Source organism: Cherax quadricarinatus, chromosome 10 (assembly GCF_038502225.1).
Source record: "Cherax quadricarinatus isolate ZL_2023a chromosome 10, ASM3850222v1, whole genome shotgun sequence".
In the NCBI taxonomy this organism is placed as follows: domain Eukaryota; kingdom Metazoa; phylum Arthropoda; class Malacostraca; order Decapoda; family Parastacidae; genus Cherax; species Cherax quadricarinatus.
Window position 1 is genome coordinate 27,228,180 of NC_091301.1, and position 18,092 is coordinate 27,246,271.

Sequence of the window (18,092 nt, forward strand, 5' to 3'; positions counted from 1 at the left end):
CACTAGTTATCCACAACATAATTTTGGCTCAGGTTAGGGTAGGTTAGTGCTTGCCACAGTCTTCCAAAATTCACTTATCCATAGAATCCTTTGCTCTTGGAGTGTGAGCAGGGTAACATTTATGAAGGAATTCAGAGGAAACTAGTTAGCTAGTGGGTGAAGGTGGGAAGCACAGTGCCTGCACTTTAAAGGAGGGGTCCAGTTTCGAGGAGCATCTGAACTGTGATGTCAGTATGATTCTGACAAGACTGACTGAATGAATGAGTGAAAAATTTTTTTCTCTTTGTCAGGTCAACTATCTCAGTGGAAGACTGCGGTGTGTTAAAAAATATTGGAGACTTCAACTGATCAATATGTTACTTGGTAACTTCAACGAGATCACTGGTATTCAATATCAATTCAGTCATGCAAGATCACAATAATGAATTATACAAAATACAACCCAGACATTAAGTCTCTTGATACATAACATAATACTACTGGTGTCCCATGACTTGGTTGGTAATGCTCTAGCCTCACAGTGTCCATGGTTCGATTCCCAACAACTCGGTACATCATCAGATGCAGCATTCTTCACCTGACCTCAGCCGGACTATAAATACTCGCGTTCCTTCCACCCCAGGTAGTCCTGTTTGTGACTTGAAAAAGCCCACTGTGTGGGCGAAACGTAGTCAATAAAGGATCACATTATACTGCATTTGTGTTTATATTGCCCTTATATTGCCATGACTGGAAGTGTTGGGCATGTTTCCTTACACCTGCTGTCCCAGTTCACCAAGCAGGAAGTAGGTACCTGGGTGTTAATCAACTATTGTGGGTGGCATCCTGGGGGTACAAAATTGAAGGACCCCAATGGAAATAAGACAGTCCTCAATGACACCAACTTTCTTGGGTTATCCTGGGTAGCTAACCCCCCTCCCCCTCCTGAGTTAAAAATCCAAACAAATCTTATCTTACTGTACTTATTGCTATTGCTATATCTGTATGTTAAATTATATTGAAGCAGTAATACTCCTCATGTCCTAAGGCATACAGTTATTTTTCCTCGATTAAACTGCAAATTTTTTTTGGTTAATATTAACCCTGTATTATTTCTAATTTATGTATATTTAGAAAAAAATTTTTTTTTTCTTTTGCCCCTGATCTAATTCTCAAATTGCCATTGGAAACTTGCAAATTACATGCCAAGCACTTATTTTAATTTAAGTGTAAAGCCCTTTTAATTCTTTATCCATATTCTACATTATTATTATTATAATCAAAAAGAAGCGCTAAGCCACAAGGACTATACAGCTCCATATTCTACAAATATGCAACATCTTACTACTGTTATAATTTCCTAACAGCTACAACTCCAGCCTTCAGTCAATTTTCATTGTAGTTTAAACCATGCATAATTATGGCCTTTTTCAAACCTACTTATCAAATAGAAAATTTATATACAAATATAATAGCTGTAGTTTACAACTACTTAATGGAACTTGCGAACTCGAGGATTATTTACATTTTGACAATGACAATGACAATGACAAGTTCATTTTAGCATGATACATTTGTTGAAAGGAGTGTAACAATTTGGTGAACATGCCAAAAGCCCTTTTATATGCCAAGCATTGCGGGCAAACTTAATAAGGGAACACATGCAGCCTTTGTATGCCACAATATAAGTATCTCTCATGGAAAACATTTTGCAATACATTTTGAATGTGCAGTAGATTTGAGACAATCAGTATCAAGTCTACCCAGTGTAAACAAAAACACAAATCGACCGATGGCGTTGTAAGGTTAAGTTACGTCAGGATAAGTGGGTCTCGTAGGTTACGTTATTTACCATATGCACAAAATAATATCTCTAACTGTAAACTAAACTTAATATTGTACAATTCGAACTACACCTAATGACTGAAATCAGCCGAGCAGTCGTCTAATTTTACAAAAAAATATAAAAAAAAACATCAACATTTCTCATGACGTGGCTCCTAACGGGAAGGAAAAATGTCAGTATAGTTGCTAATAAAAACTGGTTTAGTTGCAATTAAGTGTTCTTAAAACTACTGACAATATTCATAATCCTGGGAAAGAACAAAATAAAAGACATAAACATGCTAAAATAAAGGGGAGGCCAGGATGTTATACGAGGAAGCTGACTCAATACTTCACAACCCAATAATTTGTAAATTCCAAATGTTAGCATTTAGCACCAAATGTAGGACCGGAGGTATGTAGTTATCATGTGGACATTTAGTGTCCAGAACAAACAAGTTACATCAGGAACCACCAAACAGCACTTACGCAATTTTCTTCTTAGGCGTGGGAACATTGACACAGCAAGTGGACTCTATTGCTTGAATACTCAGTGGCAGTCGCGACATGTTGTAGACCTATGTTTGAACTATTTTATGGTATCAATATAGTGTTTTCTATAGAAAAAAAAAAGAGAAAGTGAAGCACCGCACAACCACTTCAATGGTCACTGGGTAACTAGCGAGCCTGGCTAGTTTGCCTCGCACATATACCTCCTCCGCCGCTCAACATACAAAACTCACCACATCTTCATTTATTTTCATTTTTTTTCACTCCACCAAACTCCCTAAAATGTTTTATACATGGCGCAGATCTCACATGTATTAACAATAATCAGGTGTTTATGAGCATTAGCTTGCATCCGATATAACAGGAATAATAAAACGCAGAAATAGAAATGGGTATGACAGCACGATAGGGATGATGTTAAATGATAAATTCGTAATTCCTGATTGAAGACAATATTGAGAGGTGCCACACTTTTTTTGGAGTGTTTATTTGTCAACACATCCAAGGGCACACTTATCCTTGGCACAATTCACCGATATCAGTTATTAAGGATACGATAAACGACCTAATTTTATCACCTCATTCTGAATATAGGTTACTGTGGGTACATTATTGAGTTATCCTAGGTTAAATTCTAGGTAATTTGTTATATAAAGCCATTCTAGACTTTTAAAAAATGTGTACGAGGCTTAATTAAAAACGAATATATTACTTCTTGCACTAAGCCTGGCTTACTTGCTTACTGGCATCCACTGATCTTCCCCAGGATGCGACCCACAACTCTGGACTAACATCCAAGTACTTATTGCTAGGGGGAACAGGATAATAAGTGTAAGGAAACATGCCCGCTATTTCCACTTATACTGGGATCGAGCCCAGCTATGTAGGATGTGAGCTGAAGGCTCTACCAATTAAGCCACGATAAGGGCTCATACAAATTAATTAAAACATATTGTGAATTTTTTATTCAGCATCATATAACTCTATCACTAGTAGTCAATTATAGTGTTTTCTACTGATGCTCGTAGCTCGGATGGTAGCGTCCCAGTTCACACACTGAGGGGTCTGGGACTCATCCCGGCACGGGGGGAAACGTTTGAAATGCTTTCTTACACCTGCTGTCCCTGATCAAGCAGTAAGTAGGTACCAGGGTGTTAGTCACCTTACACCTGCTGCTCCTGTTCACCTAGCAGTAAGTAGGTACCAGGGTATTACTCACCTTACACCTGTTGTTCCTGTTCACCTAGCAGTAAGTAGGTATCAGGGTGTTAGTCACCTTACACCTGTTGTTCCTGTTCACCTAGCAGTAAGTAGGTACCAGGGTGTTAGTCATCTTACACCTGTTGTTCCTGTTTACCTAGCAGTAAGTAGGCACCAGGGTGTTAGTCATCTTACACCTGTTGTTCCTGTTCACCTAGCAGTAAGTAGGTACCAGGGTGTTAGTCATCTTACACCTGTTGTTCCTGTTCACCTAGCAGTAAGTAGGTACTGGGTACCTGGATGTTAATCGACTGTTGTGGGTCGCATCCTGGGGGAGATTAAAGCATTCAAATCAGGATAAATTTTAATCATCCCAAACTGTTCATTATTATCGTATTTGGGTGGTAAAATTTTTCTGCAATAAGTGCCCCTTATGTTGTCATATTGACTTGGAATTATAGACAGTAATATGAGACTTTCATTATTATTATTATAATCAGAAAGAAGCGCTAAACCTACAAGGGTCATACAGCGCAATATGAGACCTTGAACTTAGTAACTTCACGGACTTGAGACAGAGACATGAGTCATGTCAATCTCAGTAGAGACCTTTTCAATCTTTTGTCATTATCAAGAAAGACTTCGATCTGTTATCATTCTTAATATAGACTTTTCGAACTATAATTCTCAATGCAGACTTTTTTATCTATCATCATTTTCAATATAGACTTTACTAACAGATCTTATAATTCTCCCCCCCCCCCATCATTTCGTCTCTCAACCTTTGAGTAGTGAGGACGTGCGCTGCTGCTGCCCCTGGCGTTGATTAGTGGCAGTTATATTTTCACAGCATGGCGCAGGCCAGCCGGAGACGCATAAACAGTCTGTGTCGCCAGCCGGAGACGCATAAACACAGTCTGTGTCGAGCTTATCCGTGGGGCTGTGACAGGAACTTCTATGGACCTGCTACTACCTGCAATCATACGAGATACATATGGTATTGCTAACGAGGAGATATGTGGAGTAGCGCTGAATGACACGACGAGGATCTTTGTCAAGTTTAACTTGGCAAGTGTGCAGGGCCGGATTACCGCATAGGCAAACTAGGCATTTGCCTAGGGCCCCGCGCATTTGGGGGCCCCGCGGTCCAAGGGGTTCAGGGGCTCATCCAAGACTGTGCACATGGTGCAAGTGCAAAGGGGTCCCTACCTAAAAAGTTCAAGTGTTTGGAGAGTAAAATTGATTTTTAAAAATTAATCAAAACAAAAATAAATAATGAAATAAAATAAAATAAAAATAAATAAACCTAACCATAGATGGCAACACTCAACATGCCTTTGTTTACATCAGAACAGCTGTGTTTTCCCACTAATGGGTGAGTATGGGAGATTCCTCTCCAATTTTCTGTAGTTTATATGATTTGATAGTCTTATGCATGATGCAATGATAACAATAATGGTCAGTGATTTATAAAGGGAATAATAGTGCTGTAGTGGTTATGCTGAATATAATAGGTACATGATGTCACTACTTTAATAGCCTAATCTAGTAATACTATGCTGTCTTTAGTTTATTCTCTTTAAAATGCATGATTTAACAAGATAGTTATAATGGCTGTTGGTAAATGGTTTTGGTTGCCTTGATGTACTTTCCCTATTAAATTTAATCTAAATAGCCAGAATGTATTTAATTAGACCTTAAACAGGCTCACACCGACCCCCTCCACCCCCAAGCTGGAAGGGGTCACTTCGCTTACCCGTAACTCAAAGGGGCCCCGCCAATCTGAATAGCCTAGGGCCCGGAGACTTCTTAATCCGGCCCTGCAAGTGTGTATGAGGCGGTGGTAGACAAGTACCAGAAGGTTACTTTGACAGTTAACTCCGCTGTGACTGTGACCCTGCGACTTCACAACGTTTCTCGCCATTACACATGGGTTAAGATTAGAAATGTGCCATTCGAGGCTGAGGATTCTGACATCCGTCTTGCGATGGGCAAATATGGCACAGTACATATGGCCACTGTTGGGAAGTGGGCTACTGGGCCATATGCAGGGATACCCGGAGGAACGTATTCTGTGAAGATGACATTACGTTACCCTATTCCGTCGTACGTAGTGCTGCCAGAATTTCGGACCCAGGTGTTTGTGACATACGCTGGGCAACGCCGGACCTGTCAGCTGTGTGGGTCATATGATCACCTAGTGGCTCTGTGTGGAAGGAGGCATGGCTACATGGAACAACGGCAATGACATACAGCAGTAGAGAAGGGTGAGGAGCAAGATTTGCCTTATGTGACTCTGCCTACACAAGGTGGGTCCTAGAGTGAGGAGGTCGAGAGAGCGGAGGAGATGGAGTCAGTGTAGTGATACTGCTCCTGTGGGGAGCAGCAGCAGGATAATACTGCACCACCTCTCGGGGCCCTTAACAACAACAACAGTTTGGTGTGTGTCATGGGCGCCAACACATGGTGTGTGATTCTCTTCTCTTCTACTATCCCTATATTAGTGATGCAGATTACATGGTGAGTTTAAATATGTGGCCTGTAGTTATAACTTTTCTCTTGACATATGCAAGACATCACCATCCCTGTAGAAGCCGTTATTAGATGTACTAGTCATTATATTTTGTTGTTGCAGAAGTACTATGAAGATTCTATGTTCAATAAAGCCTAGAGATAAGGCCTGTGTTTCTATCACAACAATTTATTGAACATAGAATCCTGGGCTACCTGGTGGTGATCCTGCGCTAGACTACATCACAACATGGAGCGTTTACTGAAACCTGAGAGGCTAGACTGTGACCCCAGCTTATCAACGGCTGCTCAGGAATGGAAGCTCTGGTTTAAGACTTTCGAAAACTTCTTGGGAGCCCTTCCTAAAGAAGATCTAGATAAACTAAGTCTGCTCATCAATTTTGTGTCACCTAAGATATATGAGGCTATTTCTGAGTGTAATACCTACGAAGATGCTATCAAAACCCTCAAGTCTCAGTATATTAAACCTACAAATGAAATCTTTGCACGCTATCGCCTTGCAACTCGCCACCAGCAGATTGATGAATCCTTAGAGGAATACCTTCAAGCACTGAAAATTTTAGGTAAGGACTGTCACTTCCAAGCAGTGACAGCTGCTCAATATTGTGAAGAGTCCATCAGGGATGCTTTTATCAGTGGCCTGCAATCACCAATAATAAGGCAGCGTTTATTGGAGAATAAAACTCTCGACTTAGCCGCTGCCTTTGACCAGGCAAGAGCTCTAGATTCAGCCCAGAAGAATTCTGAAGTATACAGTACCACTCAGCCTTCTCGAGTGGTAAGTGCTGCAATTCCTGACCAAGACTCTTGCAATGAAGTTACTGTGGAACCTGCCTCAGTGACAGCAGCAGCAGGTACGGTGTGTTTCTTTTGTGGTTTTTCAAGACATCCACGTCCAAAGTGTCCTGCTCGTGAAGCAATGTGCCGTAAATGCCACAAGAAAGGTCACTTTGCTAAAGTATGTCGTGCTAATGCATCAACAAGAGCTAGTGCCTCCACACATTCCAGTGATCATGCGACACTAGCAACAGTGACTTCTGCGGCTACTCCAAATTCACTGTCAAAGGCAGTTGTGAAAGTATTCATCAAAGGAACAGAAGTAGATGGCCTTATTGATAGTGGCAGCTCAGAGAGTTTCATCAATCTTGACTTAGTTAAACGCCACTCCTTGACTGTACATCACTCATCAGGTACCGTTTCCATAGCATCAACATCTCTCTCTATTCAGACCTTAGGGTTTTGTAAGGTAAATCTCAGAGTTAATGGAAAGGATTATCAAGATGTACATTTAGCTATTCTGCCACAACTGTGCTCTGATGTTATCCTTGGTCAGGACTTTCAGAAGCTGCATGGTAGTGTCACCTTAACATATGGAGGTGAACTGCCTCCTCTTGTTGTCTGTGGACTTAGCACTTTAAGGGTAGACCCACCAAAGCTGTTTGCAAATCTTACCGCGGATTGCCATCCTATATCAGCTAAGTCACGCCGCTATTCTTATGAGGATCGGATGTTCATTGAGAAAGAAACTCAGAGGCTGCTGAAGGAGGGTATTATAGAACCGAGTAATTCCCCTTGGCGTGCACAGGTTGTTGTTGTTAAAGATGATTATAGGAAACGGAGACTGGCTATCGATTACTCTGAGACAATCAACAAATTTACACTTCTTGATGGGTACCCTCTACCTCGAATTGATGATACAGTGAACAAAATTGCTCAGTACTATGTGTTTAGCACAATTGATCTACAGAGTGCCTATCATCAAGTCCCTATAAGGAATGAAGATAAACCATACACAGCATTTCAGGCTAGTGATGGCCTGTATCAGTTTACCAGAGTCCCTTTTGGAGTCACCAATGGGGTAGCCTGCTTCCAACGAATTATGGATTCACTCATTCAGGAAGAGCAACTCATGGGAACTTACGCATATTTAGATAATGTTACCATTTGTGGCAAGACCCAGGAGGAACATGATGCAAACCTTGATAAGTTTTTGGAAGCCGCCAAGAAGAAAAATATCAGTTACAATGAGGAAAAGTGCACTTTTTCAACTAAAAGGCTTAGCATCCTTGGTTATGTAGTGGAAGGAGGTTCAATATTCCCAGACCCTGAACGACTACGACCTCTACGGGAACTTCCAATGCCTCAAGACAAAAAGTCACTCCGAAGAACTCTTGGTCTCTTTGCTTATTACTCACAATGGATCTACAACTATTCAAGTAAAGTCCACCCATTGAGTGTTACCACATTTCCTGCGACAAAGGAAGCAGAAGCCGCTTTCCATACTCTCAAACAGGACATTGAAAACTCAGTAGTTCAAGCCATTGATGAGTCCCTACCATTCGAAGTGGAAACGGATGCATCTGACATTGCCATTGCTGCAGTCTTATCTCAGGCAGGACGACCAGTAGCCTTCTTTTCGAGAACTTTTCAAGGATCAGAGAAATGTTATGCTGCTGTAGAAAAGGAAGCCCAGGCCATCATAGAAGCAGTTCGCCACTGGAGGCATTATTTAACTGGTAGACATTTCACCATAAGGACTGACCAACGGTCCGTGATGTATATGTTCGACAAGAAGCACAAAAGTAGGATAAAGAATGACAAGATATAACGCTGGAGGATGGAACTATCGTGTTATGACTTTGATATTCTGTACTGACCGGGTCAAGAGAACATCTCACCTGATGCATTTTCTAGGTCCCACTGTGGAGCAGCATGTCATGATTTGCAATCACTCTCAGCGCTCCACAAGGCTTTGTGTCACCCAGGAGTTACACGCCTGTACCATTTTGTCAAATCAAAGAACATGCCCTACTCAGTGGAAGATGTGCGACAAGTGATCAGAGCATGCAGAGTATGTGCAGAGTGCAAGCCAAACTTTCATCAGCCAGAGAAGACTCATCTCATAAAATCCACCCAGCCTTTCGAGAGACTGAATATAGATTTCAAAGGACCTCTACCAAGCACAAATCAGAATAGGTATTTCCTTAACATAGTAGATGAATATTCAAGGTTTCCCTTTGTATTCCCCTGTGCAAATATGACTGCTTCAACTGTTATTAGTTGTCTTTCACAGTTGTTCTCTATTTTTGGTATGCCAGCTTATATCCATTCAGACAGGGGATCCTCGTTCATGAGTAACGAACTTCAGGAGTTTTTGTCTAGCAAAGGTATTGCCTGCAGCAGAACAACAAGCTACAACCCTCAAGGCAATGGTCAAGTGGAGCGGCTCAATGGTACTATATGGAAGGCAGTTACAATGACATTGAAGTCGCGCAATCTACCTGTTCAACACTGGCAAACTGTCCTACCTGATGCTCTTCACTCTATTAGATCATTGCTGTGATCAGCTACTAATGCAACCCCTCATGAAAGACTCCTCAACTATTCACGTCGTTCCTCTATGGGAGCCTCCGTGCCCACTTGGTTATGTCATCCTGGACCCGTTCTCCTGAAGAGTCACCGTAGGATGAACAAGATGGATCCTTTAGTGGAAGAGGTAGAGCTCCTGCAAGCTAATCCACATTACGCCCACATTCGCTACCAAAATGGTGAAGAGACTACAGTATCTACAAGACATTTAGCCCCAGTTGAAATCCCCATTAGTGTGGAATCTCAAGATACACCAATAGATGTGAAAGATGCTTCGTTTTCTCCTGGAAAGCCCCTTGAGACTACCCCTACGAAAATAGAGGATTCTGCTCCAGCAGTTAGTCAAACCCCGCTGGAAAATATTGAACCTGGTGAAGAGGCTCAAGGGCTACGAAGGTCGGGACGTGTACGTCGCCCACCTAACAGTTTGGGAGAGTACTGTCTCTGATATTTTAGAAGGGGAGATTGTAGTGATACTGCTCCTGTGGGGAGCAGCAGCAGGATAATACTGCACCACCTCTCGGGGCCCTTAACAACAACAACAGTTTGGTGTGTGTCATGGGCGCCAACACATGGTGTGTGATTCTCTTCTCTTCTACTATCCCTATATTAGTGATGCAGATTACATGGTGAGTTTAAATATGTGGCCTGTAGTTATAACTTTTCTCTTGACATATGCAAGACATCACCATCCCTGTAGAAGCCGTTATTAGATGTACTAGTCATTATATTTTGTTGTTGCAGAAGTACTATGAAGATTCTAAGTTCAATAAAGCCTAGAGATAAGGCCTGTGTTTCTATCACAACAGTCAGCAGGTGTGACGAGGGGGGGGACACCCCTTCATTGAACGCAGCTCAGGCATGGCTTTAAATGTGTTATTGGCTGACAAGAGTATTCGGAAGGTTAGGAGTCCAGACCTAGTTCTTGGGTCTGCTGTGGATCAGGGAATGGAACAGGATCTGTGATCTGCGCAGTGTGATAAGAATGTTTTGATGCAAGCGGTGGAGGTGGAGGTCTACCGGGACAATGTAACAGACGACATGATGCAAGCAGAGGGAGCATCATGGAAGCGCGCTGCTGCGCTATCTGACTCCGAGGATGTGATCACGCCTGCTCAGCGCACTGGCAAAAAGTCCTGGGTGGAAGTTATGCAGAGAGGACACAGTGGCCCTAAGGGGCAGGAGTTGGTTAAGAGCGTTTCTAAAGGGGGGGAGAGGGACCGAGGTGTCACGAAATGATCTGGTGGCAAGACAGTACCAGGGTCAAGAAGGAAAACCACTCTGTAAGCTTCAAGTGCATGACATTGAACATTAATGGATTGAGATCAGAGAGAGAGTGTGTATGGTTTAGTGAATATTTGGTGCATAATAGTGTTGATGTGGTGTTCATGCAGGAACACAACTACAGACCAGGCTATGAGTTGAAGGTGAATGGGTATAATGTGTATGTGGAGCATGCGATAAGGTTGAAAGGAGGAGTTGCCATCCTGGTAAGGGAAACTAGCCCGTTTGTAGTGAGGCATTGTGAGGGTGGGGAGGGGAGGGTGATTCATGTAGATGGGTGGTGGGGTAGGGTACAGATGAGTTTGGTGTGTGTATGGTCCGGCAGAGGGAGATGTGCGTATTAAGAATAAATTTGTGAAGGATATCCTAGTATATTATTTGCGTGCTTTGCCGGGTGTAGCTGTAATTGGTGGTGATTGGAATTGTGTGATAAGGCATAAGGATGTGGAACCTAGAGGGGCAGGGTATTGTTCGGGGATTTGGGGGGAATTATTAAATGGAGTGGGGTTAATGGACGTTGGGGGGGTGGGGTTGTAGAACATACTTTTGTTAGACGTGGATATGCGGCTAGACTGGATCGCTTGTACATGTCCCGAACAGTAATAGTGAGCAGAGTGCATGTGGTGGACGTTTTTTTCGGATCACAGAGGAGTAATGGTGGACCTAGAATGGGAGGGATTGCCTAGAAGGGGTCAAGGTTATTGGAAGTTAAATGTGAAGCTTTTGACGGGTGAGGAATGTCGTCAGTCTTTTGCGCAATTGTGGGAACTGTTGGTGGATGAGGCGCCGGGGGATGATGAACTGGTAAATTGGTGGGATTCGGTGGCTAAAAATCGTATCAGAGAATATTGTATTTGTCGTGGGAGGGAATATAATCGGTTAAAGTATGGGTTTCAAAGATATCTTGAAGGGCAGCTGCATGACTGTTATGCGCAAGGAGGAGCAAGCTATCCAGTACAGGACATTGAGGGTTTAAAGGAGAGTATTAGGGTATTGCAAAATGAGCGTTTTGATGGTGCGCGAATTATGGGAGGATTGGAAGAAGTGCTATGGGGTGATCGGTCGTCGGCTTGCATGTTAAGAGGCCAGAGAAAGAGGAGAGTGACGACGGAGATGATGGGGTTAAACGTACATGTAGGGATGGAAGTGTATAGAGCGGGTCAAGCATTGGTAACAACAGAGGGTATGAGTGGATATGTAGATGCTTGGTTTAAGTCATATACGCAAAGCGTGGGCATCCGTGAAGTGGCATTGGGGGAAATGGGAGAGTATGTGCAGTGTGAGCTTGATGGTCAAGATCGGGTGGCATTAGGTGGGCCAATTACGGAGTGTGAGATTTGGCAGGCGTTGTCAGGAGTGAGCTTGGGAAAGGCGCCGGGTATAGACGGACTGCCAAATGATTTCTACGTAAAGAATTGGGGGGTTCTGAGGGGTTTTTTAGAAGGCTGTTTAACATACTTAAGGCGGCTGAGGTAATGGGAGAGCAGCAACGGACGGCTGTTGTGGTGTTGGTATCGAAAGGGGAGCAGTCAACGGTAATGGATTATTGGGCACTTTCGCTTATGTGTGGAGATTATAAGTTGTTTGCGAGAATATTAGGGAACAGAATCAAGAGGGTAATAGGCAAGGTAATTGATAGGGGGTAATATGGGGTGCCAGGAAGGTTGATGTATGAAGGGCATGGCATGATTCAAGAATTTATAGAGAAACGGGGGGAGTTGGGTGATGGAGGTGTATTGGAGTTAGATTGGAAGGCTGCATATGATAGTGTGGAAAGGGAAGTGTTATGGAGGTTCATGCGTTGGCAAGGTTTTGGGGAAGAAATAATATCTTGGGCAAAATTATTGTATCAGGGGGCATCGATGAGGGTGCAGGTTAACGGGAGGCTAGGAGTTAAAATACAGATGCGACGGGGACTGTGCCAAGGCTGCCCACTATCACAAATATTGTTTGTGTGTATACAGGATCCATTTTATAGAGCCATTCGGAGGTGTGTTGCGGGAGGTGGGGAGGGTACTGACCGGGGGGAGGGGGGGCTGGTATCGTAGGTTATGTGGATGACACGACTGTTTTGGTGAGAGGTAATAGGGACTTGCTTAGGGTGGGTAAGGTGGTGGATGTGTTTGGGGAGGCTTCAGGGATGAAAATTAATGTTGAAAAGACTAAGTTTCTAGACCTAAGGGATAGTACAAATGGGGATGAGATGGTAGGGGTTGGGTGGAAGGTGGTGGATCAGCTAATGATATGTGGGATAATTTATGTGAGAAATACACGGGTGGCTCAAGAGGTGAATAGTGGATGGAGTATTGAAAAGACTTGGTGGTTTGAGGGCGGTGCAACTAATGCTGCATCAAAGAGTAATAGTGACGAACGTGCTATTGTATAGCAAGTTATGGCATGTCGTTGTCATGTACCCGCTGATGAGACGTGAGGTGAAACGTTTACAACATGGGGTTTTTAGGTTTATATGGGGATCGGGCTGCGAATGGTTAAGTAGAGCGGTGTTAACACTTCCGGTCAGTCGGGGAGGGCTGGGACTTTTACCTCTGGAAAAAAGGATGATGAGCGTGTACCTAAAACGAAGTTATATAAGGGAGGGGGGCGGGAGGGGAGGTGGACTTGTGAGAGTACGTAAGGATTTGCAACGGTGGTGGGGGGGTAGGGATTTAATAGTTGGTGAGGCCATGTTGAGGTTATTAATGACAGTGAGGGACCCGTCGTGTGTTAAATTGCGGGTCCTCGAAGGAGTGGAAGGTAGGTCAGTGGTGGCTGCTGCTGAAGGAGCATACCCTATGTATGCATGGAACGAAATATGGACGCGTCTAAAACAATTACGTGTAAAACTGGGTGTTCGGGACTCCGGGAGGTAATGTTTAGATTTTTACATGGGATTTTGCCGTCTGGGGTTTAATGTAGATATATGTTTCATTCAGGAGCACAATTATAAGTTTGGTTGTGAGTTGTCTTTGAAAGGATATAAGTTGTATGTGAGTGGCTCGCTGAGGTTGAAAGGTGGGGTTGCTGTGGCTGTAAAGGAAACCAGTCCATTGCATATTTTGGGGTGGGAGGAGGGGAGGAGGGTCATGAGGGTGGAGGGAGAGTGGGGAGCAACGAGGGTTTGTTTTATAGGAGTATATATGCCGGCGGATGGCAATGCACGAGTCACGGAGAACTTTGTGAGGGACTTTTTGATGTACTATTTAAGGGGATTACCTTTAGTCACTGTCATAGGGGGAGATTGTAATTGTTAGTCGGGGTGGGGATGTGGAACCAAGGGGGGCGGGGTGTATGTTGGGTATTACAACCCAGGATTCCAAATGGCCTGTTATCCTGGGTGTAAAAGGAGCAAAATAAATGCAGCAGAAAAGTTTTGACTTATATTATCCTTCACCAATTTACGTACTCTTTGCATGCCACATTGGGCATGTTACGCAATGTGTTGGGAGATGTGGGGGTTTTGGATGTTGTGGGGAGGGGTGGTTGGTGGGTTGAGTATATGTTTGTCAGATGGGGTTATGCTGCAAGATTAGATAGGATCTATGCAACGGAAGCTGTACGTGTGTTGGAAGTTAGGACTTTTGATGTGGGGTTTCTGATCATAGGGCGGTTATGGCAGATCTTGATTGGGAGGGTATGGTTAGGATGCAATCGGGTTTTTGGAAATTAAATGCAAGACTCGTGAGGAGTGAGGAGGTGAGTATGGCATTTGGGGAATGGTGGCAAATTTTTTGGGATTCTAGAGAGGTGGAGTCTTGTGTCTTAGAATGGTGGGAAAGGCATGCTAAGCCGGGTATTGCAGGTTTTTATAAAAGGAAGGGAAGGGAAGAGGCAGGGTGGAGGTATGGGTTGCAAAATTATTTGGAATGTCAGCTAAATGGGTGTTATGAGGAAGGGGGGGAGTATGGAAACGTGGTGCAACTCAGGGACAGGTTGGCGGAGTTACATAATGATAGATTTGATGCGGTACATGTAAGGGCAGGAATGGAGGCTGTGCTGTGGGGGGGGTAAACCTTCGGGAAGTGTTTTGCGAGGTTTTAGGGTAAGGCAGAAGGATTCGACTATTTTAAACTTGGAGGTAAGTGAGGATATGGGTGGATATCATAAGGGGCAAGTACTAAATACTACAGAAGGCATGAGTAATTATGCTGATTTCTGGTTCCAAAGGAAGTGGGGAAGGGGGAGGAAGGTGATGCTATTGAGGAGGTGTGGGGGGGAGAGGGTTAGGGTCGTGTAGAGAGGAGGGCATGGGGATGGGAAGTGAGATTAACATGGGGGAAGTTGAGGAGGCTGTGTTCAACATGAGTACTGGCAAGGCGCCGGGTATAGATGGGATTTCAAATGATTTTTATAGAATTCAATGGGAGCACATTAAGTACTGTCTGGTGAGGGTCATGAATTGTATGCGACGGGAGGGACAGTTAGGACAGACACAGTGAACGGGTGTAGTGGTATTAGTACGCAAAAAGCAAGAGGGAAGAGTATTGAGTGCGTACAGAGCTATTTCGCTAACATGTGCCGACTACAAGATTTTCGCAAAGATACTGGGCAATAGGATGAAGAAGGTGTGGGGTGGGGTTATTCATAAGGGGCAGATGGGTATTCCAGGCAGAAGTATGAGAGATGGGCATGGCTGCATTAGGGATTTTTTGGAGGGTTGCAACAGGGGAGGGTTTTTGGGTATTGATTGGGAAAATGCATACGACTGTGTGGATAGAAACTTTCTGAGGGCTAGTTTGTTGCATCTCGGTTTTGGCATGGGAGTGGTGAGGTGGGTTGATACAATGTATTCATCTGCAATGGTGCAGGTACAAATTAATGGCAGGTTGGGTAGGCCTGTCAAGATGGAGAGGGGATTGAGACAGGGGTGTCCCCTGTCTCAAATATTGTTTGCGTGTATGCAGCATCCATTTTATGGGCTCGTTGAGGGGGGGATTTTAAATGGGGAGAAGGATGGGTGTATAGATGTGGTGGGGTATGTGGACGATACCACTGTTCTGATAGCTGGAGTGGAGGGATTGCGTATGGTGGAAAGAGTGTTGGAGCTTTTTGAGAGGGTGTCTGGAATGCAGGTGAACAGAGCAAAATCAAGTTTGCTGAAGGTGGGTTCCTGGGTGGGGGGGGCTTGGGGTTGGAGTTTGGGTGGAAAGTGGTGGTTCGGCAAAAAATTTGTGGAGTTATATACATGAAAGATGCACGGGAGGCTAGGCAGGTGAATTCAGAGGTGATGGTGGAGAAGGCAGTAAAAAGGTTACAGAGTTTATGGGCAGGGGACGTCATCTTACAACAGCAGGCACTAATTGTAAATTCATTAGTTTATAGTAAAGTGTGGAGTATAGCTGTGGTGTATCCATTGCGAACTCAGGACATACAGGAGATTCAGAGGAGGGAATTACGTTATGTTTGGGGTTTTGGGAGGGCATGGCTAAGCAAGGAGGTGGTGATGTCGAATATACGCAGTGGAGGAGTAGGCCTTTTAGCGTTGGGGCCGAGGGTGAAGGCCCTATATGTGAAACAGAGGATCATTAGGGCGGGGGGGGGAAAAAGAGGGGTTAGAGTGGGGAAAGTGATGGAGGATTTGCGGAGATGGTGGGGCAGAAAAGAATTAATTGAATGCGAGGATATGCTGAGGTTATTGTTATTGATTAGAGAGGTGGCAAAACTTAGGGTGGGGCGTTTGGTGGCGATGAGCAGGAGGCCGGAAATCATACAGGGGGTATCGGTCTACTCCTTGTATGATTGGGGAATGATATAGAATGACTTTCGAAAGCTTAAGTTAATGCCGAGAGTAGGGGCGTTTGTATATAGATTTATGATGGGGATATTAGCATCGAAAGCTGTTTTGTGTTCAATGGGATTGGTGAGGGAACAAACCTGCGATCACTGTGGAGAACAGGAAACAGCTTTTCATGCGGTTTATTTCTGTGAAGAGTTGAGGGAGGTAAGGGTGTGGTTAGTGAGGGTTTTTAGGTTGATGGGTGGGGGTAATGTAGAGACCCTGCGAGCCTTAACATTAGAAGTACGCGGGGTCTCAAGAGAAGTGAAAAGGGCGATTATGTACGTAGTGGCGGATTTTCTGTATATTTCCTGGGGGATGAGGGACACGGGGGGGGGGAATTAGAATTAGGGCAATTGCGGCGGGCATATATAGAACGGTTTGCAGGAACAAACTTGTTTATGGGGGACAGTGGAGGGCACGTTTTCCAGAGACCTACTGCAAAATTACGGTCAATGGCCTTATTCATTTGGCGAGCTAATTATACGTAAGGGACTGGTTTCCTTTATAAGCCGGTTGACATTAGTTTTCGGAGGGGGAGTGTATGAGGTCAAGTTTTTGCGAAAGAATGTGAGGGTCGGGAAGGTATGTAATGCGTGGTGCTGTGTTGACATGTAAGTTTTGTGTGAAAGGTTTTGATAAGCACAGGATTTGTATAAATTAGGGCCTTGTGATTAAAAGGGAGTTATAGCAGTCACTGTCCATGTTGGTCTACAGTTTTTGCAAAGATAATTTTTCTGGTACGTATCTCCATAGTATTTATTGTAATTTTGTAGGGAATTTAATTCCTCTTAGATGGTTTTTATATATGTATTTACATAGTTTGTTTTCCATCACTTTTGTAATGGTATTAAGTTTCGTTACTGATGCAACGTATGCTGGAAAAATTTTTGCAGTTGTTGATTTATATGATTATGTAATTTGTGTAATGCTTATTTTTGTTATAGAGTAATGTTTTTGAATAATTACCAGAGTTTGTTCTTAAGTAAAATCTCATAACCAGTTGCATGTATATATAAACTTTACATAAATTAATGTTTGATCACTGCTGTGATCATTAAGTGTGCAAATGATGTGGATGTATTTATAGATGGGTTTTCATGGGGGGGGGGGGGTCCTCCAACAGTTTTGTGTGTATGTGTCAGATATTTTATCATTTGGTATAATGTGTGTCAGTGAATGGTATGTATGTATTTTGCGTGTTTGTTACACATTCCTATTTTGTATTGGGTTTTCAAAACTTTTCTCCTGCACTTGTGATATGATTCTTAGTAATTTTGTTCAGATCCTGTATTGTGGTGTTATTTAATATTTTATACCACCTTGTAATTATTAATGTTTTAAATAAAATATAAAGAAAAATAATAACAATAATTATTTAATTAATAAGACTTTTATTATTTAAATATAAAAATTACACCCTAAATAAATTAGTTAACAATAAATAAATAAAATTAATCAATAAAAATTATATATATTGCAAGAGTATCTTTATTTACTTGAGGCATAACCACCCTCACTGTATCATGGCCCTGGGCGTACTAAGGATTCATTAGGTACTAGGTTTGTCGGGAAAAAGGACACGTGTTTTCTTGACGCGGATCTTAGTCACATGATGACC

General features: G+C 43.1%; 1 protein-coding gene across 2 annotated transcripts in view; it reads right to left on the minus strand.

The window, feature by feature from the left end:
- The window catches only part of MFS16 (major facilitator superfamily transporter 16), a 168,800-nt gene extending 166,305 nt beyond the window's left edge, over positions 1-2,495 (minus strand). The window contains exon 1 of one of the 2 annotated variants that reach the window (XM_070083733.1): positions 2,293-2,495. In XM_070083733.1, the coding sequence (XP_069939834.1) occupies positions 2,293-2,372 (80 nt within the window). In that variant the 5' untranslated portion in view covers positions 2,373-2,495. The remainder of the gene's footprint in view (positions 1-2,292) is intronic. The other variant, XM_070083737.1, reaches the window with a different exon arrangement.
- Between the last annotated feature and the right edge of the window lie 15,597 nt (positions 2,496-18,092).